Here is a 17,639-nt window from a genome sequence, read left to right as displayed (position 1 = left end):
GGAGGGAGGGAGGAAGGGAGGGAGGGAGGGAGGGAGGGAGGGAGGAAAAACAGCCGGTCTGATGATGGAAAGAAGGGTCCAGATTATGAAATAAACCCATGGTGAGGAGGAAGGACTGAGGTCAATCCTGGAAGTCAAGCCAGTGCGTCAGGCTGAGAAGCAGTGCACTGGCATATGCTGCCTGGCATAGGTATAGCTATAATGTAGCTCAATGTCCGGAGCTTAACTATAGCTCCCAAATGAAATGGGGAGCCCTTAACAATAGGGGTGGCTTCTAACAATACACTGTGAATAGGGGAAAGGGGTTGCAAAGCCTGCTGGTTCATCCAAGGCTCTGGCAGGTACTGCAGCAAAGGTTCTTACACCTCAGCCACTAAATAGACCTGCTAACCGCCACACAGTTTGCTGGATAAACAATAGATTTTTCAAACCACAGAGCATGAGTTTTGCACTTGCTCTACCAACCATCCCACCACCTCTTGAATTACAGTGACCAAGGAGTCAGTGTAACAATGAAAAATGTTTTTGATTTGGGTGCCAGGTGGGGTGTCTCTGCTGTGGGGGCAAAGACAACTTCGCTGGGGCTGCTAAGGCCATCACCAGAAGGAGAAATACTGTAGCTCTGTTAATGTCATATCATGCACATTTTGTTTGCGTCTGCTTGCTTACAAACTGAACGAAGACCTGCATCAGGAAGCCCACCTGTGCGTAGCAATATGCTCAGCAAACCACAAAATTCTCTGCAGTGTCTCTGCTTGGCAGCTCATCTGGTGCTTTCACTGCAGGTACCACTATGGGAAAGCAGTGCAAGGGACCATGCGGGTGACTTTGTGCCAGAAGGTACGGAGGCGTCTTCAAAATGTCAGCAAGGATATCTGTAGGGAATACAGTGGTCAGGTGAGTAAAATCCTGGAAGATACATGGTTGGTGGAGGAGCACCACGTATGACAATGTGTGACAATGCCTGAGAGAATGGAATGAACTGCTATTTAAGGAAGGTGTGCCAACCTCTGTAACATTACCTGTAGAGTAATCAGTAAACATTTTTTATTCAATTAATGCAATTATTGTTACCCTGATCAACTATGATACCTTTATCCGTAGTTCTTCTTTGTAAATTTGTTTATTAAGGATAGGGAATAGAGAAGAGGAAATGACACACAGACCTTAAAGTTATGTTCTTTTCTGTAAAGAAGCATAAATACCCAGGAATTGATAAAGTGCAAGAAACAACAGGTGAAAAAAAAAATAAAAATCTCAGGTGCAAAAATACCATGTTAAAGTGAACCTACCCTGGAGATGCACAAGGATACCAATGTACAGTGTAGACAAGGTTATTTCCACAGCCAAATCACATACTGACTTTTTTTTTTTTTTTTTTTTTAACCTTATTTCACTCTTTCCATCCCTAACAAAACATGTCATAACTGGACTCTTCGTATCCGCATATATGATTAAAGCTTTTAATGTTTTATGATTTGTCATCAGGACATCTTATGGTAGTTGTAACCTTCCAGCTCTGGAAATTAGTAGTTACTTTGATTCTGCAGATTCATTCGATTCTGCAGTTTTCCTAGTCAGATCTATTAAAATACTAATATACCTCCTTTGTGATCCAGTTAGTGCAACCTTCAGTTTTCTACTAAAGCTGGAAAGTTAACAGCATTGCAAACTTCATTCAACTATGGTGATTTGTTTTATATTTCTACAATATGGATTACATGTATGTATACATATGTAATAGAAAATACCAAATTTAAAATGTGAACAATTTCCATCTGACTGAGTCTGCATTATTGTTGCGATCAAGTTATGACAGAATGATTAATATTGTGTACTTCTAACTCCTTCACTTCTCCACAGCCTCAACTCATATCTACCATTTCTCATTGCAGACAGTGAGCAAGGGGTGCTTCACACCTTCTGTAAGCACATCAGTGTTTAATCTGGCTCCCAGTGAGGAGGACAGCAAAATCTATGCAGAAGCTTCTCTTCTGGAGGCAGGCACAGGTACCTGTAAGGTCTGCTTACAGTCATTTGGTGCAGAGAAGGTATGAGGATGAGACTGCCCGTACCTGGGGTGTGAAGGTCAGAGCAGGCACACCTCCTCTTCTCCTCCACACTGTGCTGGGGCCATCACAGGACTCTGGGTGCTCCTGCTTCAGGAGCTCACTGCATCTGCAGAGAGCTGCTCTGCTGGCAACAGGCAGGTGAGGAGTGGTTGGGAGCCTGGTCCATGAGGACAAAAAGGGGCTTAGAAACAGCTAAGGAATGAGCTGCCACATGAACAGCCTCTGTACATTAAATATGCTCGTACTGGGAATTTTGAGATGCTCCAGTCAGAAGGCCTGCGAGTAAAAAAGTGAGATTAAACTAGGGTGCGGTAGTCACCTCTGATAATGATCTTGCATCCCTTGTACTCTGCATTCCAACAGGGGTCCAAATCAACTCATCCAGCCAAATCCTCATTTCCAGGACAGCTGCACGGGCAGTGTTTGAAACACCAAATGCTTACTACATCCCAGGAGTACCCTACAGGGGGAAGGTGACTTTTCCCATGCTTCTTCCCTCCCAGTCATTTGCCTATGAATTTAGTGTCTAGAAAATTTTTCTGACCCAAGCCATTTTCTGTTCCTCAAAGCAGTTTTCCTTACATTGTGTCACATTACTTGATAGTGCAGTATGGCTCTGGTTTCTGCATTTCATATTCCCTGGTGTGATTACACTTCTGGCTTCTGTTGTGAGCACTGAGTGATTTTTGCTGGAATTTCTCAGCTGTTGGCTAGGAGCTGAGCTCCTCATGCTCTAGTTACTTGCTGCTTTTGGGGAGGATAACACCACGCTCAGCTTAACTTTACAGATGAGGGAGTATTACAGGTCTGCTATCTTCTTGGGGCCAGGCTGAAGCCAAGGCCACCTAAACAAGAAGGTGTATGTTTGTCAGAGGAAAGAAGGTTTGGGTATGACACCGCGACTGACATCTGACTTTGGCTTTTCTGTCCATCCCTGTTGTCCCCAGATTAAGCTTCAGGATCACCATGGAAATGGCATGAAAAACAGAAAAGTTTATCTTGTGATAAAGTTCTTGAGACGTCGGCTTATCAAAATGTATATCACAGATGGCAGTGGAAGAGCATCATTCAACCTGGACACAACTGCCTGGAACAGCTCCTCAGTCTTTTTGGAGGTAAATCCCACCTCTGCATATAGGGAAGCGAAAAGCCTCAAACTCTGCCAGTGCTCCCCACTCCTGCCCTGCAGCCCCTTGACAGCTGGGCTCCCCACACAGTTCTGTCAGTGTAGAGCCATGGGGAAGGCATCAAGCAACAGCCTTTCCCAAACCAAGCTGATGACACCTTAACCTAACAAAGCACTGAAGCATGCAACTCCTGTGTCCTGATTTCTGTATGTCTCGATCTCCTCTCAGGGAAGGTTTACGCTGGAAGATCTCACACACACACCCTGGAAAGCTGGTATCACTTACACAAATGCTTACCATCACCTGCAACCCTTCCATGTCACAACAAAAAGCTTCCTGGACATACACCCACTCACAGGAACACTGCCCTGTGGACTGAAGCAGAGTGTCCAGGTGACCTTCACACTCAGTCGGGATGACCTGGGAGAAGACACCAGCCGGATAGGTTTTGCATATTATGTGAGTGAGGGTAGTAGAGAACCGAGGTGGGGGCAGGCAATGCTGAGGGGACCAGACCACAGTGAAATGCTGAGTGTGTAATTTAGATTATCCCTGGAGGGATGACAATATGGACTTGTTCTTGGAGAACATGGGGAACTCTACACCTGCATACACCTTCTTACCTGTGTCACTTTGGACTGAACCCACAGTTTATTTCTATGGTGACTTAAGAGTGCAAGATGCACACAGGGCAAGCGTGGTGGCAAACAGCAGTCTGCTCACCCAGTGTCCTCTTCCCTCAGGTCACTGGGAAGGCTGGCATTGTTGTCAGGGGACAGAGGAGCGTCCAGGTTGGGAAGCTGAACAGTAAGTCTGCAGTGGCCTGCCTGAACAATGGGGAACAGTTGGGCCTTGTGGGTTTCTGGGTTGGATGGTGAAAGCAACTGGAGTTTATCCTTAACTCCCTGAAGTTATAGCTCCTGGGCAGTCAACAAACAAGGCAGATGGAGGCAAGGAAGCAATTATATCATCTGGGAGAGGACAAAAAGACAGAGCAAGTGAAACAATGAAGGGAAAAGAGACTGGGAAGAACTGTGTGGAGATGGAACACACAGGGCTAAAGAATGGAAGGAGAGAACATACAGAAAAACAGAAGGAATTAGTTTGATATTGTGGGATTATAAAGCAGAAAAAATGAGACCAAAAGAAGATCTCAGTGTGACTGTGATGGAAACACTTTGCTTTTCCTTCCTCAGTGTTGAAGGGCTCCTTCTCCATCCCTCTGACCTTCACTGCTGACTTCACTCCATCACCTTCTTTAGTGGTGTACACTATCTTCCCCAGTGGAGGGATAACAGCTGATAGCATCCGCTTTGATGTTGCCTTGTGCTTTGAAAATGAGGTGAGACTCACACCGACAGCTGAGAGACAGCTGACAAGCTGGAGTCATCAGGCTATGGAAAGAAAACACTCAGAGAGGAAGGGGATGTCTGGAGCACAGTGCAGGGACTGGAATCTTCCATTTAGCAGTGACTTCTGTTTGTAGCAGAGTTTGAGCAGGGAGGATGTTAACTGAGCTCCCTCTTTCTGTCTGTGCCATGTGTTTGTCAGCCTCCTTACCACTCTTTTTTTCATGTTTCCTTTCTTGGTGTGCTGCTCAAGGTCAAAGTGGGTTTCCTGGCTAAAGAAGCCCACCCTGAGTCAACAGTGCAGCTCCGACTGCAGGCAGCCCCTGGCTCCATGTGTGCAGTACAGGCTGTGGATGAAACCATGTTCCTTGTGAGACCAGAGAGTGAGCTGACAAGCCAAATGGTGAGTGTCTGTGCAACCAGATAAATAAAATAAAAATAAATAAATAAATAAAACCAACTACAAAAAACAGGCATGATATATGAGCTGGGCAAAGACAGACAGGGTTGTGGCAAAGGGAGCTAGAGGCTGATGGGTGAGGGGATCCTTGTGTGGAGGAGGAGTGTAAGTATTAAGTGGTGTCTGCCTAGAAAGATGGCAGGCTGTATGTTGGGGAGGTTGTAGTGAAGCATTTGAAGGTATCTGCTCCTGGCCTGATTCTCCCCTGCCTGTGAGTTTTCCTAGGTCTATGGCTTGTTCCCTGCTATCTACCGACATGGGTACCCTGCCCAAGTCAAAGAGTATCCAGATCACTGTGTTCAGCCACACTCCACATCACCTCTGCTGCAAGGGAAATCGCAGCATTCCTTTCAGCCTGACATCTTCAACCTCTTCTGGGTAATCATCTCTTTCTTTCCCCAGTGAGACACTTGTTTAGAGTCCTTCTGAGAAAGAAGGGACCAGGGAAGCTGTGCCATACCTCCCTCAGCATGCTGTCCATTTGGGCCACTGGTGACCTGGACTGTCTGGGCAGCTGGTTGTCCTAAAAGTGATGGTTTTCAGAGTCATTTTGAGGAAGCGTGGCTGCCCTTCCCCACTCACAGCTGCTTTTCTTTTTCCCTCCCCTCCTTCTTTCTCCAACAGAACATGGGTCTGAAGATCTTCTCAAACCTTGCAGTCAAGAAGCCAACTCAATGCTCTCATCGGGCAGATAGGAAGCCAATGATGGGTGAGCTGAACTTTCAGCCTACCCTTGTGCTGGGACCTGAGATCACATAGATGGAAGAGCCTTGTGATCACTGGGGTTTGCTGGTGGTGAATGTTAACATGCTGAGGTGTAACGGATGCTGCTGTCACAGCCTCACTGCCAGGTCTGTCAGACCTTAGGAGGAACAAATGGGTCACTTTTTAAAAAGTTTTGAAAAATTCCCCTCCCTGCATGTTCCCTGACATTAAAGGATGGCATTCCCTTTCTGGGCACAGACAAACCCAGTGGTTTCTGAAGGGGAGTGTCTCCTTACACCACAAACTGTGCTGTGGCCTGGCTTGTGTTCCCACCTGTGGCTGCAGGAACTGTCACCTGCTTCCTTTATGTCTCACTTTGCACTAAGTAATTATACCAAACTGCCTTATCTGCCTGCTGATACTGAAAATACTATTGTTTGCAGAGGTCTCTACATTTTTGCAGACAAGCAAACGGGAATATTTTTATTCCCAGAATTACAGATATGTTGGTTTAAAAGGGCCCTCTAGAGGTCCATAGTCTCTTTAACACCAGTTTTGGTTCAGGCTGGGAAGAGGCTTTGCCTAGCCAAGACTTTCAAAACTTATAGCCACAGCCTGCTCACTGCAAGCTTTTTTTCCTGTTACCATTTTCTTCTCCTTCCTACTTTCCCTGTTCTACCAACTCAGCTCACTCCCTTGTGTATTACTCTGCCTGACTCCTCACATCTCTGTTACTGCTTGCTTTGCCTCTTGTCCCAGTGCTTGGCTGTCAATCATTGTCAGGGCTCACCTCTTCCACTCTTGTGTGAATTTTATTCTTTCTTTCAGGGGGTTCTTCTATGGAATACAAAGGAATGACGGAGGAACAACCCCAGTTAACAACCCAAGGAAGATTTCACCACTATTTGCCTGAAACTTGGATCTGGAATCTGTTCTCTGTTGGGTAAGTGATGCTAGACTTTACAAGTGGAGAGAGGGATGAACCCTTTGTTATTGAGTTTTGGCTGACTTGTATCTGTTCAGAAAAGCCATCCATGGGTGTAAAGAGAGGTCTGCATGTAAATTTTATGGCTCTTCCCTGCACTTAAAGTGCATGAGAATGAAGAACTATTGGACTTCAAGGAACAAAACTTCAGTCTGCTTAGTCATGCTTAGAAAACAGCAGTGCTGTTCATCATCAAACCACCAAGTGTCCTCTCCTCACACAGTGGTGTACACTTTACTAATTTCCCAGTTTGGTGGGTGTACTGTCTGAATTTGTAGCCTTTGTTGCTACAATGCTTGTAGTGGGACTGATGAATCAGCACTCAGGCAGATGTGGTGCTGCTGCTTTCCTGGACATTATGCTGTTGACTGAGTGTATAGAGCTTCAATGCTGGGACAGTGTCTTGCTCAGGAAAAGGGTATAACATAATTACTGGAAGCATTTAAGCAGCAATTATGGCTTTAAGGAACAGATTTCTGAGATCTTTCTGAGATCTGAGCCACTTGAGTGGGAGTAATTGATGAGAGGGCAGAGGCTGATCTCAGTCTGAGGCTCTGCACAGCATCCCTCACCTGGTGTCCTGAGCTCTTCCCGTTGTAGTGGGCTGGGACAGACTTCCTTATGCAAGTGCTCTCTTCCTCTCAGCTCCAACGGGAGCAGGAACATCCCAGTAACAGCACCTGCTGCTGTCGCTGAGTGGAAAGTCAAGACATTCTGCTTGGCTGGGAGGGGGTTTGGACTTGCCCCAGCCACAAGTCTCAGAACAGTACAACCTGTCTTTGTGGATGTGACGTTGCCATATTCTGTGGTACAAGGAGAGTCCTTCACGCTGAAGGCTACTGTCTTCAACTACCTGCAGCAGTGCATACAGGTATGTGCTTGTGCCACAGGAAACACTGTGCGGGACAGGCCTAGCATGCCTTCCAGTTTTACAGCAAACGTACCACACCATCTCTCCCAAGGTGCCCAGTCATTCTTCTTCATTGTCACTCTTTCAGATACAGGTAGCTCTGGCTAAATCCCCAGACTTCCAGGTGGAGCTGTGCCGGACCTGCAGGGACAGAGAGTGCCTCTGTGCGGAAGAGTCCAAGACCTTCGCGTGGAACGTGACAGCAATCCAGCTGGGTGTGGCAATAAAAACGGGAGCAGTGGTGGGGAGCCCTCAAAAAGAAGTGCAAGGGAGTGGGAGGTCCAGAAAAGCTGGCAGAACCTTGCTTTCCCTGGATCCCAAAGCTTATTTTTAGTGGTACAAGAATGCAAACCATCATGGTTGCTTTCTTTCTCCCTTCTTAGATGGGCTCATCAGAGAAGGTGGGAACTGAATGGGTAATGTGGAGAACTCTTGGGGATAGAGGTGTAGAACCAGACTGGGAGGAAAGGGCTGCATGTATGTGAGTGGGAGAACCTAGTATGACTGGTACCATGTGTAATGAGAAGGCATCACTGGGGCCCAAGGGGCTGCTGAAATTTCTCACACTGCAGTCACATGTAGTGTCCTAAGGTCACTGTTGGTGAGGCACTACCTAGTCCCCTCATACTTAGGGTGTCTGGACAAACCATCGGCACTGACTGGCCCATCTTTACCTGTCAAGCCACTGAAGCTAGGAGGATCAGCCTCCTGAAACACCCGAGACCACTGCCAGTTAAAGCAAGTCGACTCCATTTGGCTACAGACGTAAGAAACAGACTGTTCAATTTATTTGCTAGGGACTCTGAATATCACAATCAGGACTGAGGTACTGGACACCACACCACGCTGTGGGGACAGGAAGCCCTTGCCAGCTACCACGAGGCGGAGGCACATTCTAGTCAAACACTTGCTGGTTCGGGTCAGTATAAGAGCAGGCTCACTTCTGTCCATGAGTGTCCTTGCCTCTGGGTGAAAGGAGACCGAGCTGGGCTAAATGGTTTTCTCTTCTCTCTCTCTCTCTCTCTTTTTTTTTTTTTTTTCCCAGCATTAGCATACCACGGCCTGGGCTCAATTTACTCATTTCCTCCCAAGACCTAGCCAGGCCTATTCCTTTCTTGCAGTACTCTTTCTTGAGCTGCATTTGTATGCCATAACTGCACTTCTCCCTATACATTCTCCTGCTCAATGACCAACTGTACATGAGCTTTTGTATCTGCTCACTGACTAGAGAGTCCTGTCCTTCAGACTTGCTTTTGCTTTCTTAATCAGTAAAGCAAACAGTTTCAGTGCAGCCCTGCCGAAGGTGAGGAGGAGTCCCTGACAGCTTGGGAACTAAAAGCTGAATTCAGACCTGCTCTGCAATTTTACTGCTGTTGGGGAATTTTGTGTGTAATCTTGTTTCTTCTGTCTCATATCTATGTTCCTTCCCTGGCAGCCAGAAGGTGTGCTAGTGGAGAAGTCATACAGCTCCATTCTGTGCCCAAGAGGAGGTACGTGGACAGTTTGAGATAACTAGACCTGGTTATTATTCAGGTCCTGCAGCTAGAATCATAGAATGGTTTGGGTTGGAAAGGACCTTAAAGATCACTTAATTCTAACTGCCCTGCCATGGGCTGGGACACCTTCCACTAGAACAAGTTGCTCAAAGCCCCATCCGACCTTGCCTTGAACACTTCCAGGGATAGGGCATCAACAGCTTCTCTAGGCAACCTATCCCAGTACCTCATGACTCTTATATTAAAGAATCTCTTCCAAGTATCTAATCTAAATCTACCAATTTTTAGTTAAAAACCATTACTCTAGTCCTATCACCAAACTCCCTGATAAAGAGTCTCTCTTGAGCTTTCTTGTAAGCCCCCTGTAGTTACTGGAAGGCTGCTATAAGGTCTTCCAGGAGCCTTCTCCAGGCTGAACAAGACAAAACTAGACCTGAGAGTAGGACTGAACTGTGGGAGGGCTAATGAAAAACTTTTTTTTTCAAATGTTTTTTTTTCCACACAGGAAATGTAATTTCTTATTAAGACATAAAAGGACAGGGAATATTACACTTGCTTCCCTGATGAATTTGTCACTGAGTTTAGATGGCAAAATTGTGCCCTGTAGCCTCCTTCCCACAGTGTAGCCTCTGGGTGTTCCTGGAGCATGATAGTCACTCAAGAGAGAGAAGCTCCTGCCATACCACGCTAACCCTGCAGCACTAAAAGGTTCCCCTGTCAAGTGATGACCTGTTGTTATCCTTGTGAAACTTGTGAAGCATGGTGAATTGAGTTGTGAAGCTTGGTGAGCCCTTGCCCTTGCCAGCAGCTCTCAAGTCACTTCTAATCTGAAAAGTTTCCAAGCAGTGGAGCTTGGTGTAAAGACTGGGACAGATTATAGAGAACACTCTGCACGAGCAGAATGTAGGCAGTGTCCCACTTATTTGTTCCGATTTTGTCATTCTGGTTAGATACTTATGGTTTGATTTCTCATGCTGCACCTTAACGCTGTTGTTATCAGGAAACATGGTTGAAGACCCTGTGCCCCTTCACCTCCCTGATAATGTTGTAAAGGGATCTGCCAGAGCTTCAATTTCCATCTCAGGTAAGCCATTTATATTGTGAACTCACTGGCCAATGTTACAGATGAACAGGGATTAACTTGGTAATGATGTTAGAAGTTCCATTTGAAATGACACTTCTCAAAAGAGAGAACAATAAGTTCCAATGCTCTGCAAGGTTTGCCAAGGTTTCAAAAATTTTTTTTTTGATTTGCACTTAGATTTTCATGAGAAAAGTAGGTTGCAGAGGAGAATAGTCCTCATTTTTCTGGCTAGGACTTTGTAGCAGAGCCTTGAGGCAAAATTTTATCTGGGCCTTTGGGAGCCTGGCTAGTCCTGTGTAGATACAATAAGCAAAATTCATAACCATCTCATCCCCTGCTAAGTTTCAATGCTACAATAAAAGCTGCTGGAGAGAAGAAGTCCTTCTCAGCATTACAAAGTTACAAAAGGATTATTTGGAGAGGCCACTGGGACCAGACAAATGTTTTCAATATGTTTCTTTGCACTGTGCTCCTTTGTCCCCATGTTCATACTGGTATGAAGCCAGGCCTGCCATAATTGCTCAAAGAAGAGAAGACCTGGGACATCTCAATCTTTCCATAAGTACTTCTATATTTTTCTGTCTGTATCACACAGCCTGAGCAACTATAGCCCTGCTCATAGCCCTTTTTACAAGGTTGGAGCCCTTCACACTGAAAAAGTTCCCCAGAGACTCCACAGTGTGGTCATCCTGTATCACATCCCCCCAGACTGGGAAGATGAAGAATAGTCACCCACTTTCATCCTATACTCAGTTGTTTCTTTCCATTTTCTTCTTTCTCCTTTGCTGAGATAACACCAGTGCCCAGCTGAGAAGCACCTCAAATTATACTCAGACTTTCTTTGTTTCTTATATTGTTGCATAGGTGACCTCATGGGGATTGCATTACAGAACCTGGACCGCCTGGTGCAGTTGCCCCATGGCTGTGGGGAGCAGAACATGGTGCTGTTTGCCCCCATTGTCTATGTGCTACAGTACCTGGAGAAGACGAGGCAGCTGACCCCTGAAATCAAGGAGAGGGCAGCAGGACTCCTGCGCAATGGTAAGTTCAAGAGATCCACCTTGCTCCTCTGCTTTCCCCCCATGTCTAATCTACCAATAGCTCTCTTCCTTGCAGTTATTCTGATAGTACTGCCTTTCTCTATTTCTGTGCTATATTAATCACTGTTCATATTTCCCCAGGGTACCAGGCACAGCTTCTTTATAAGCATAGAGATGGGTCCTACAGTGTCTTCGGGCAGCAAGATGGGGAAGGGAACACTTGGTAAGCACTGGGAACATCCCCTGCTCCTAATTTGTCCTGTCGGGGCCAGAGCAGCTAATGTGTCTGAGAAGAGCTGATAGGATGCATGTTCCTTGTTTTGGATGGAGCCTCCCAGGAGCTGTCTGACATGGATACAGATTGAGGGATTGAGACACTTGAAAAAGGTATAAGGCAGGGCAGCAGAGTTTCTGGGAAAGTGGAACACAAAGATGTGGTCTCAGGGGCAAGGAGATCCTTTTTTTTTTTTTTTTTTTTTCTCTCTGTGGCCCTGCTGCTGCCCCAAACAGAGCAATGGGTTCTACCTGAGGAGCCCCAGCAAGCCAAGAGGGGTACATACTGACTGGAGGAAGATCAGGGAAGTGCAATGAAAAGTCATTTTTCCTGTGGAGGGTTTTGCCTGGGAGAGTTTGAATGAACTGCATTGGCACTGTGATGGCTGGGCTGGGAGAACTGAAGAAATGAAGGAAATGGGGTATTCAAGACTGTGTCTAGGTATTCAAGGGAGATGAGATGCAAGAGGCAAAGTAGAAGGGGTAGAGGTTTTTCACTTGTGAAGTGACTGTGTGGACCCAGGCCAAAGAAGAGAAGCCACTTGGGTCCCAGAGACCATTTTCACTTTTAGTTTGCTTTTGTGTATAAAAAAGATTCTTTTTAAGCACCCTGGTATGTCAGTGTTAACCTCAGAGACAAGCACCAGGAGGCATTTGGCTTTCTTTTTGTCTTTTTGTGTTTCCATTTCTCTCACAACTCATTCTCTTCCTAGGCTGACAGCTTTTGTAGTCAAGAGTTTTGGCCAAGCCAAGAAATACATCTATGTAGATGACAAGAACATCCAGGATGCCTTACGCTGGCTAGAGCAAAATCAACTCCCCAGTGGCTGCTTTGCCACCAAAGGGAGTTTCTTTCATTCCTCTATAAAGGTAAATGAGAGAAAATTCAGGCAGCATAGTTGGTGTGCACAGCTGGTGGCAGGTGTTGTGGCAGCAAAGGGTCGTAGGATCACAACTGATCATGGAAAGTCTCTCGTGCAAGTCATGCAACTAGACCTAAAGAGAACAAGGTATGGGGTAGAGACAGAATGCCTACCCTCCTGGGAAGTCATGCCCTGAGCCTTTGAAATACTACTTAGAGAGTGAAAGGTGCTTAAGGTCCTGGGGTGTCAGAATGACACACCTGAGAGCCATGGAGACCATGCTTATGAGATGCTCCAGGTGCAGGGCTGTGCCTCTGCAGAGATGGAATCCCTCACCAGCAGAGGATCTCTGGTGACTGGTGATTCCTCACAGTTTATCTCTGGCAATGGATTCCCTTCACAGGGCAGTATGGATGATGAAATCTCCTTGGGAGCATATGTCACTGCAGCACTGCTGGAGCTGGGTCAGCCACTGAAGGTGAGCACAGGCTAGCTGTCTCCTGCTCTCCCTTATTCTCCCATGCCTGCACCCTGCTATGGGGAAAAAGCTCATAATGTTGACATTCTCTAGTCCAGGAACACATCAAGGGCTCCTAAGAGGGAGACAATGTTTGGTGAAACTGAAGTAACTCCTCCTAAGAGACAGTGTTGTAGCACTAGCATGGAGCAATAGTGGAGCAATAGTGTTTGGTGGCCATAACTTCCAATGCACAATGAGGCTGCACTGCCTTTTTTATGCAAGAGAGGGTGATAATTTTGTGGGTTTCTCTGGAGCTACACCAGCAAGACATAGTCCCAGAAAGAGCCTGACCTCTGCTTTGCCCCTGTCTGTGTTTGGCATGTCTTCTACCAATGCAGGGCAAGATGATGCAGAGTACCCTCCACTGCCTGCAGCAGGCAGTTCACAATGTCACCAGCATCTACACAGAAGCTGTACTGGCCTATGCTTTTGCCCTGGCCGGAGACTATGAGACAACTCAGGAGCTGCTATACAAGTTGGAGGAACAGGCCATCAAATCAGGTAGGCGCTAGCTGCTTGTTGGAGTAATATCTCCTGTTCACCTGCTGGGATTGGAGCAACGTACCCATGCATGTTGCCTAGCCAGAGCTGATATACATGGAATATGCTAACCTATGCAAGAGGCTTGCTGAGGGAAAAATAAATGCACCTGCTATTCTTGTATTTATCCAGGAACTGCATCATGTTAACTGCAATATGTTATTTAGCAAGCTGTGAGAGTGACTTATCAGAAATATTTTCCTCAGCCTGGAGGATTTAGAGATCTTATTGAGGGAGGAGATAGAAACCTGTGTGCTAGGACTGGATGAAGTCCTGGAGAACCAACTTAACAAAGCAATACTGGCCTGCCAGCGAAGGAGCAGAAGGAACTCTGAAAGCCCTCTACTGCTTGCTTCCTGTGTCCAGAACCCTCTGTTCCCTTCTCTCCAGATAGCCTGCACACTCCTTTTCTTTCTGCAGGAGGACAAATACACTGGAGCCCCAAACCAAGCTCCCCGGCTTCCACAGCCTTCTGGCCTGGTACTCAGTCAGTGGATGTGGAACTGACAGCCTATGTGCTCCTGGCATACCTTTCCAAGCCACGGGTGCACGCAGGTGACATGACAACTGCAGCTGGTATTGTGGCATGGCTGACCCAGCAGCAGAATGCCTATGGGGGCTTTGCCTCCACACAGGTAACAAGTAGCTCCATGTGGATCCATATACTTTCCTTCCTGAGGTTGGCAGGGCAAGTCTTCTGGAGGTCTTCCTGTCCCATGTTGGCCTCGCTAGAGTCAGGGAGGTGACTGTCTCTTTCTCCCTAGGACACAGTTGTTGCCCTGCAAGCTTTAGCAAAATATGCAGCAAGGACCTTCAGCACATCAGGCCAAGTGCTTGTGAGGGTGAAGTCCCACAGGGGCTTTGGGAAGACATTCCAAGTCACCCGCCAGAAACGGCTCCTGGTGCAGCAGGCAGAGCTGACAGAGATCCCAGGGCAGTTCTTGGTGCAGGCCCAGGGCAGCAGCTGTGTTTTTGCTCAGGTAAGGTGGTAGGGTGAGTGTGGGAGGGGTGACAGAGGATGCTGCCTCTTCTCCCTGGATGAAATCATGCCTGGGTTGTCTTTTCCCCTCCTGACCCTCTAACTGCAGACAGTGCTGAGGTACCACAAGTCTCCCCCACGGACCACTGTAACCTTCACTCTGCGTGTCAACACAGAGCTGGCCAACTGTAGCCTGGCCAACACGCGTGCCCTCGTTGTCCGCATCCTTGTCAGGTAACCCTGAGGATTGTTTCCTCCCCCAGCATAACATGCTGTGCTTGGAGAGTGCAGCTGGAAAAGCCTCAGGGCTGCGATGGAGGGACTGAACACAGGCAGAACAGAGGGTGAATTTGGCAGGAGTGGTGGAAGTTGGTGGAAAGGGAAGGTGCTGGCTGCCTCCATCTCAACTCCTGTGAGATGATAAAGTGTCTGCCTTGACCGCAGTCCCAGATGGCTCAGGTCCTGCACACAAGATATGGTGGTAAAGGGGAGGCTCTATTCTCTCAGACAGACCCTCTGACTGTTTGATCTTCTTCAGCTACATTGGCAGCAGAGTCACATCCAACATGGTGATCGTGGAGGTCTCCTTGTTGTCTGGATTTGTCCTGGCTCCAGGCTCCAGGATGTTGGTAAGGAGTCTGGAATCAGAAAAAGGGTGGCTCAGGTAAATGGGTCCCACCTGCTTGCAGCTGTTGGGAACTATTCATTCAGGCCATGAGGCAACTGCATTAACAGTGACCCTTCACTGTTGAAACTGAACCAAAAGCTCTCCATTTCCATACAAGGTCCTGCAAGGGTCACCCATGGAATCTCAAAGAGCATTCTAGCAGTTAGTGAGATAAGATAACAACAGTCTTTACTTGTGCCTCTTTGCTGACAAGTGCATTAAGTCCTACATACTATTCACTGCCTTTTTTCCCCAGAGTGGGAGATTCCTCTAATTGGGCATGGACAGCACAGTCCATCCTTGAGATGAGGCTCACAAGGAGTGCTCCAGGAGGGACTAGTGAAGACAGAGACAGTAAAACCCTAGCGCATGCAAAAGACAAAGATCCACAAAGAGTCCAATTCTACTTTGTGCCATCAATGCAAATTTACTTGTGTTGTTCTTTCCTGTCCCAGCTGGAGCGTAAATCCATCATTAAGAAAACAGAAGTGAAAGCTGATGTGGTCTACATTTATCTGGACAAGGTAAATGGGAATGATAGCATTATGTTTGGCATAATGAGAGCAAGAGGCCAGAGGACAAGGAACTGTGTGAGAAGGCCAAGGCTGGACTAGCCATGGGGAAAGAACACTGGTGAAACTATGGGCAGAGGAAACTTGCCTAATTTCATTGTTGTTCAGTTAGCATTTGCTATTCCTCACATACACCATTTCTAAAATCCAGAATCTCTGATGGATTAGAGAGATTTTGTACAGGAAAGCATTCAAGCTAGGGAACACAAAGATGCAATGTCTTCTTTCTTCCCTTCCTTGCTAATTTCTTTCAATCTCCATAAGCTCAATGATGAATCTCAGACTTTCAGTCTGCAACTGGAACAAACATTTGAGATGAAGAACCTGAAACCGGCCACCATCAAAGTCTATGATTACTACCAGCCAGGTGGGTTGGTGATTCCCCTCCTACTCTGAGACTGGGAGCTGGATTCCTAGTTCTCCGGATGTGATTTGAAAAGTCATTGTGCTCTATTTCTTGTGCACATGCACATATGTGTAATTGTCTTTCTCATTTCCTTTTGCAGAGGAGCGAGCCTTGGCTGACTACAGTGCTGTCTGTAGCTGAGGTAGGCAACAAGTCCCTGTGTGATACAAACAGTGGCATCAGGAAATGATGGGTCTTGGGTGGGAGAGAGGGCATGTCTGGGGAGCATGTGAGCAATCTGAGGTGGGAAGGAGAACGTTAGTCATTGAGGAGTATATGTCCAGCAAGAATGAGGAATGGTCAGGTGCCTGTGGCAGAGCTCGGCTGAGGGCTCTTTTTCAGACAGGAAAGCAGCTGAAAGGCTCTGGCTGACAGCAGATAGAGTCTTAAAATGGGAGTGAGGAAGGAAAGACTGAGCATGGTGACTGCATCATGTGGATTGAGAATGCAGAGCTATAGTGGCTTGCACTAACAAGGGACTTCAGACCCAGACAGCTGCTCCATTCCCTTCCCAGCACCTGCTGCCTTCATTGCCGGGTAGAAAGGGGGGATTCAGGGAGCCAAAGGAGCAAGACAAAGCTGGGAAGAGCCACCACCACTACTATCCAACATAAGTCTGGTGATAGCCATGAAGGTGCTGGATCACACCCCCCTTTGTTTGCCTTACTTTCTGTTCCCCACAATTGCACATGGTTCCTCAGAAAGTAGAGGAGACAGTCACAGTTTTGTGGTAAAGGAGATGAGAGAAACTGCTAATACCATGACTTCTGCCTTTGCCCAATGTTTCAGGTTGGGGACTGAATGGAAGGAGATGCCCCAGCTGCCCCAGTAGAAGGACACTGCCCCCATTAAAATTGAGCTCATGTGGTCTTGTGCCTGAGTGGATGGACTTAGGGATCACAACGGTCCAGCAGTTGTGCCTGCACTGGGAGGGGGCTGGGCTGTGAGAGGGGAGTGTTATATATCTGGTATATTCCTGGGAAGAATTAAAGCAAGCATGACCCCTAACCTTGCTGTCATTGTGCCAGTTGTTGATGAACTGCAGCCTTAGCCCACAAGGATACCATTTCAGCCATCGACAGCGTACAAGCTTTTTATCTCCTCCATTACTCTCTCCTCATGGTCCCCATAGTTTCTTCCAGCACTTTCTTCTGAGTAGGACCCAGGAAACTTTGGGATAAGGTGCAACTGTACATGCTGTGACAACCCTATCTCCTATGTCCTTCCTGCAAGCTCCTGTATTCCTGCTCTTGAAGCAGGCTCCAGATAGTAATGCAGTGTGATTGAGACTGTAGCCCCTCAACCCCTCTCAGCAGTAAATCTTTGCCAATCATTCTTGGTAAAGTTCTCTAAATGCAGCTGTTGGCCAGAGGAAGTGTTGCACATATCCCAGTCCTCCCTTACCTACAACTAAAGCTTATGTGTTGGTCATGGCCATGAAGTACAAACTCTGCCTTGGAATGTGCTCTACCTTCTCCTGAGCAAGTCTGCTACTGGCAGAGCAGAGTTTAGCACTTGTATATGCAAACACAGAACAGGGTTGTTTTGCCCAGGTTCTCCTAAACATGATTTTCCTAGTTTGGAAGAAAAA

At 46.9% G+C, this 17,639-nt stretch overlaps 1 protein-coding gene across 1 annotated transcript in view; it reads left to right on the top strand.

Annotated features, from left to right (window-relative positions):
* Positions 1-17,501, top strand: part of LOC118158242 (alpha-2-macroglobulin-like protein 1) — a 24,297-nt gene extending 6,796 nt beyond the window's left edge. Inside the window, exons 8-36 of the mRNA XM_035312876.1 lie at positions 786-897; positions 1,896-2,010; positions 2,436-2,545; positions 3,020-3,187; positions 3,428-3,658; positions 3,943-4,006; positions 4,396-4,541; positions 4,802-4,951; positions 5,234-5,386; positions 5,633-5,699; positions 6,542-6,656; positions 7,344-7,569; positions 7,697-7,823; positions 8,406-8,527; positions 9,044-9,098; positions 10,105-10,188; positions 11,053-11,229; positions 11,370-11,451; positions 12,215-12,371; positions 12,768-12,842; positions 13,223-13,385; positions 13,845-14,059; positions 14,189-14,404; positions 14,513-14,637; positions 14,942-15,032; positions 15,526-15,594; positions 15,907-16,009; positions 16,149-16,190; positions 16,838-17,501. Of these exons, the coding sequence (XP_035168767.1) occupies positions 786-897; positions 1,896-2,010; positions 2,436-2,545; positions 3,020-3,187; positions 3,428-3,658; positions 3,943-4,006; positions 4,396-4,541; positions 4,802-4,951; positions 5,234-5,386; positions 5,633-5,699; positions 6,542-6,656; positions 7,344-7,569; positions 7,697-7,823; positions 8,406-8,527; positions 9,044-9,098; positions 10,105-10,188; positions 11,053-11,229; positions 11,370-11,451; positions 12,215-12,371; positions 12,768-12,842; positions 13,223-13,385; positions 13,845-14,059; positions 14,189-14,404; positions 14,513-14,637; positions 14,942-15,032; positions 15,526-15,594; positions 15,907-16,009; positions 16,149-16,189 (3,559 nt within the window). The 3' untranslated portion in view covers position 16,190; positions 16,838-17,501. The remainder of the gene's footprint in view (positions 1-785; positions 898-1,895; positions 2,011-2,435; positions 2,546-3,019; positions 3,188-3,427; positions 3,659-3,942; positions 4,007-4,395; positions 4,542-4,801; positions 4,952-5,233; positions 5,387-5,632; positions 5,700-6,541; positions 6,657-7,343; positions 7,570-7,696; positions 7,824-8,405; positions 8,528-9,043; positions 9,099-10,104; positions 10,189-11,052; positions 11,230-11,369; positions 11,452-12,214; positions 12,372-12,767; positions 12,843-13,222; positions 13,386-13,844; positions 14,060-14,188; positions 14,405-14,512; positions 14,638-14,941; positions 15,033-15,525; positions 15,595-15,906; positions 16,010-16,148; positions 16,191-16,837) is intronic.
* The last annotated feature ends 138 nt before the right edge of the window (positions 17,502-17,639 follow it).

Source organism: Oxyura jamaicensis, chromosome 1 (assembly GCF_011077185.1).
Source record: "Oxyura jamaicensis isolate SHBP4307 breed ruddy duck chromosome 1, BPBGC_Ojam_1.0, whole genome shotgun sequence".
NCBI lineage: Eukaryota > Metazoa > Chordata > Aves > Anseriformes > Anatidae > Oxyura > Oxyura jamaicensis.
This window is presented reverse-complemented; position numbering and strand designations above follow the sequence as displayed.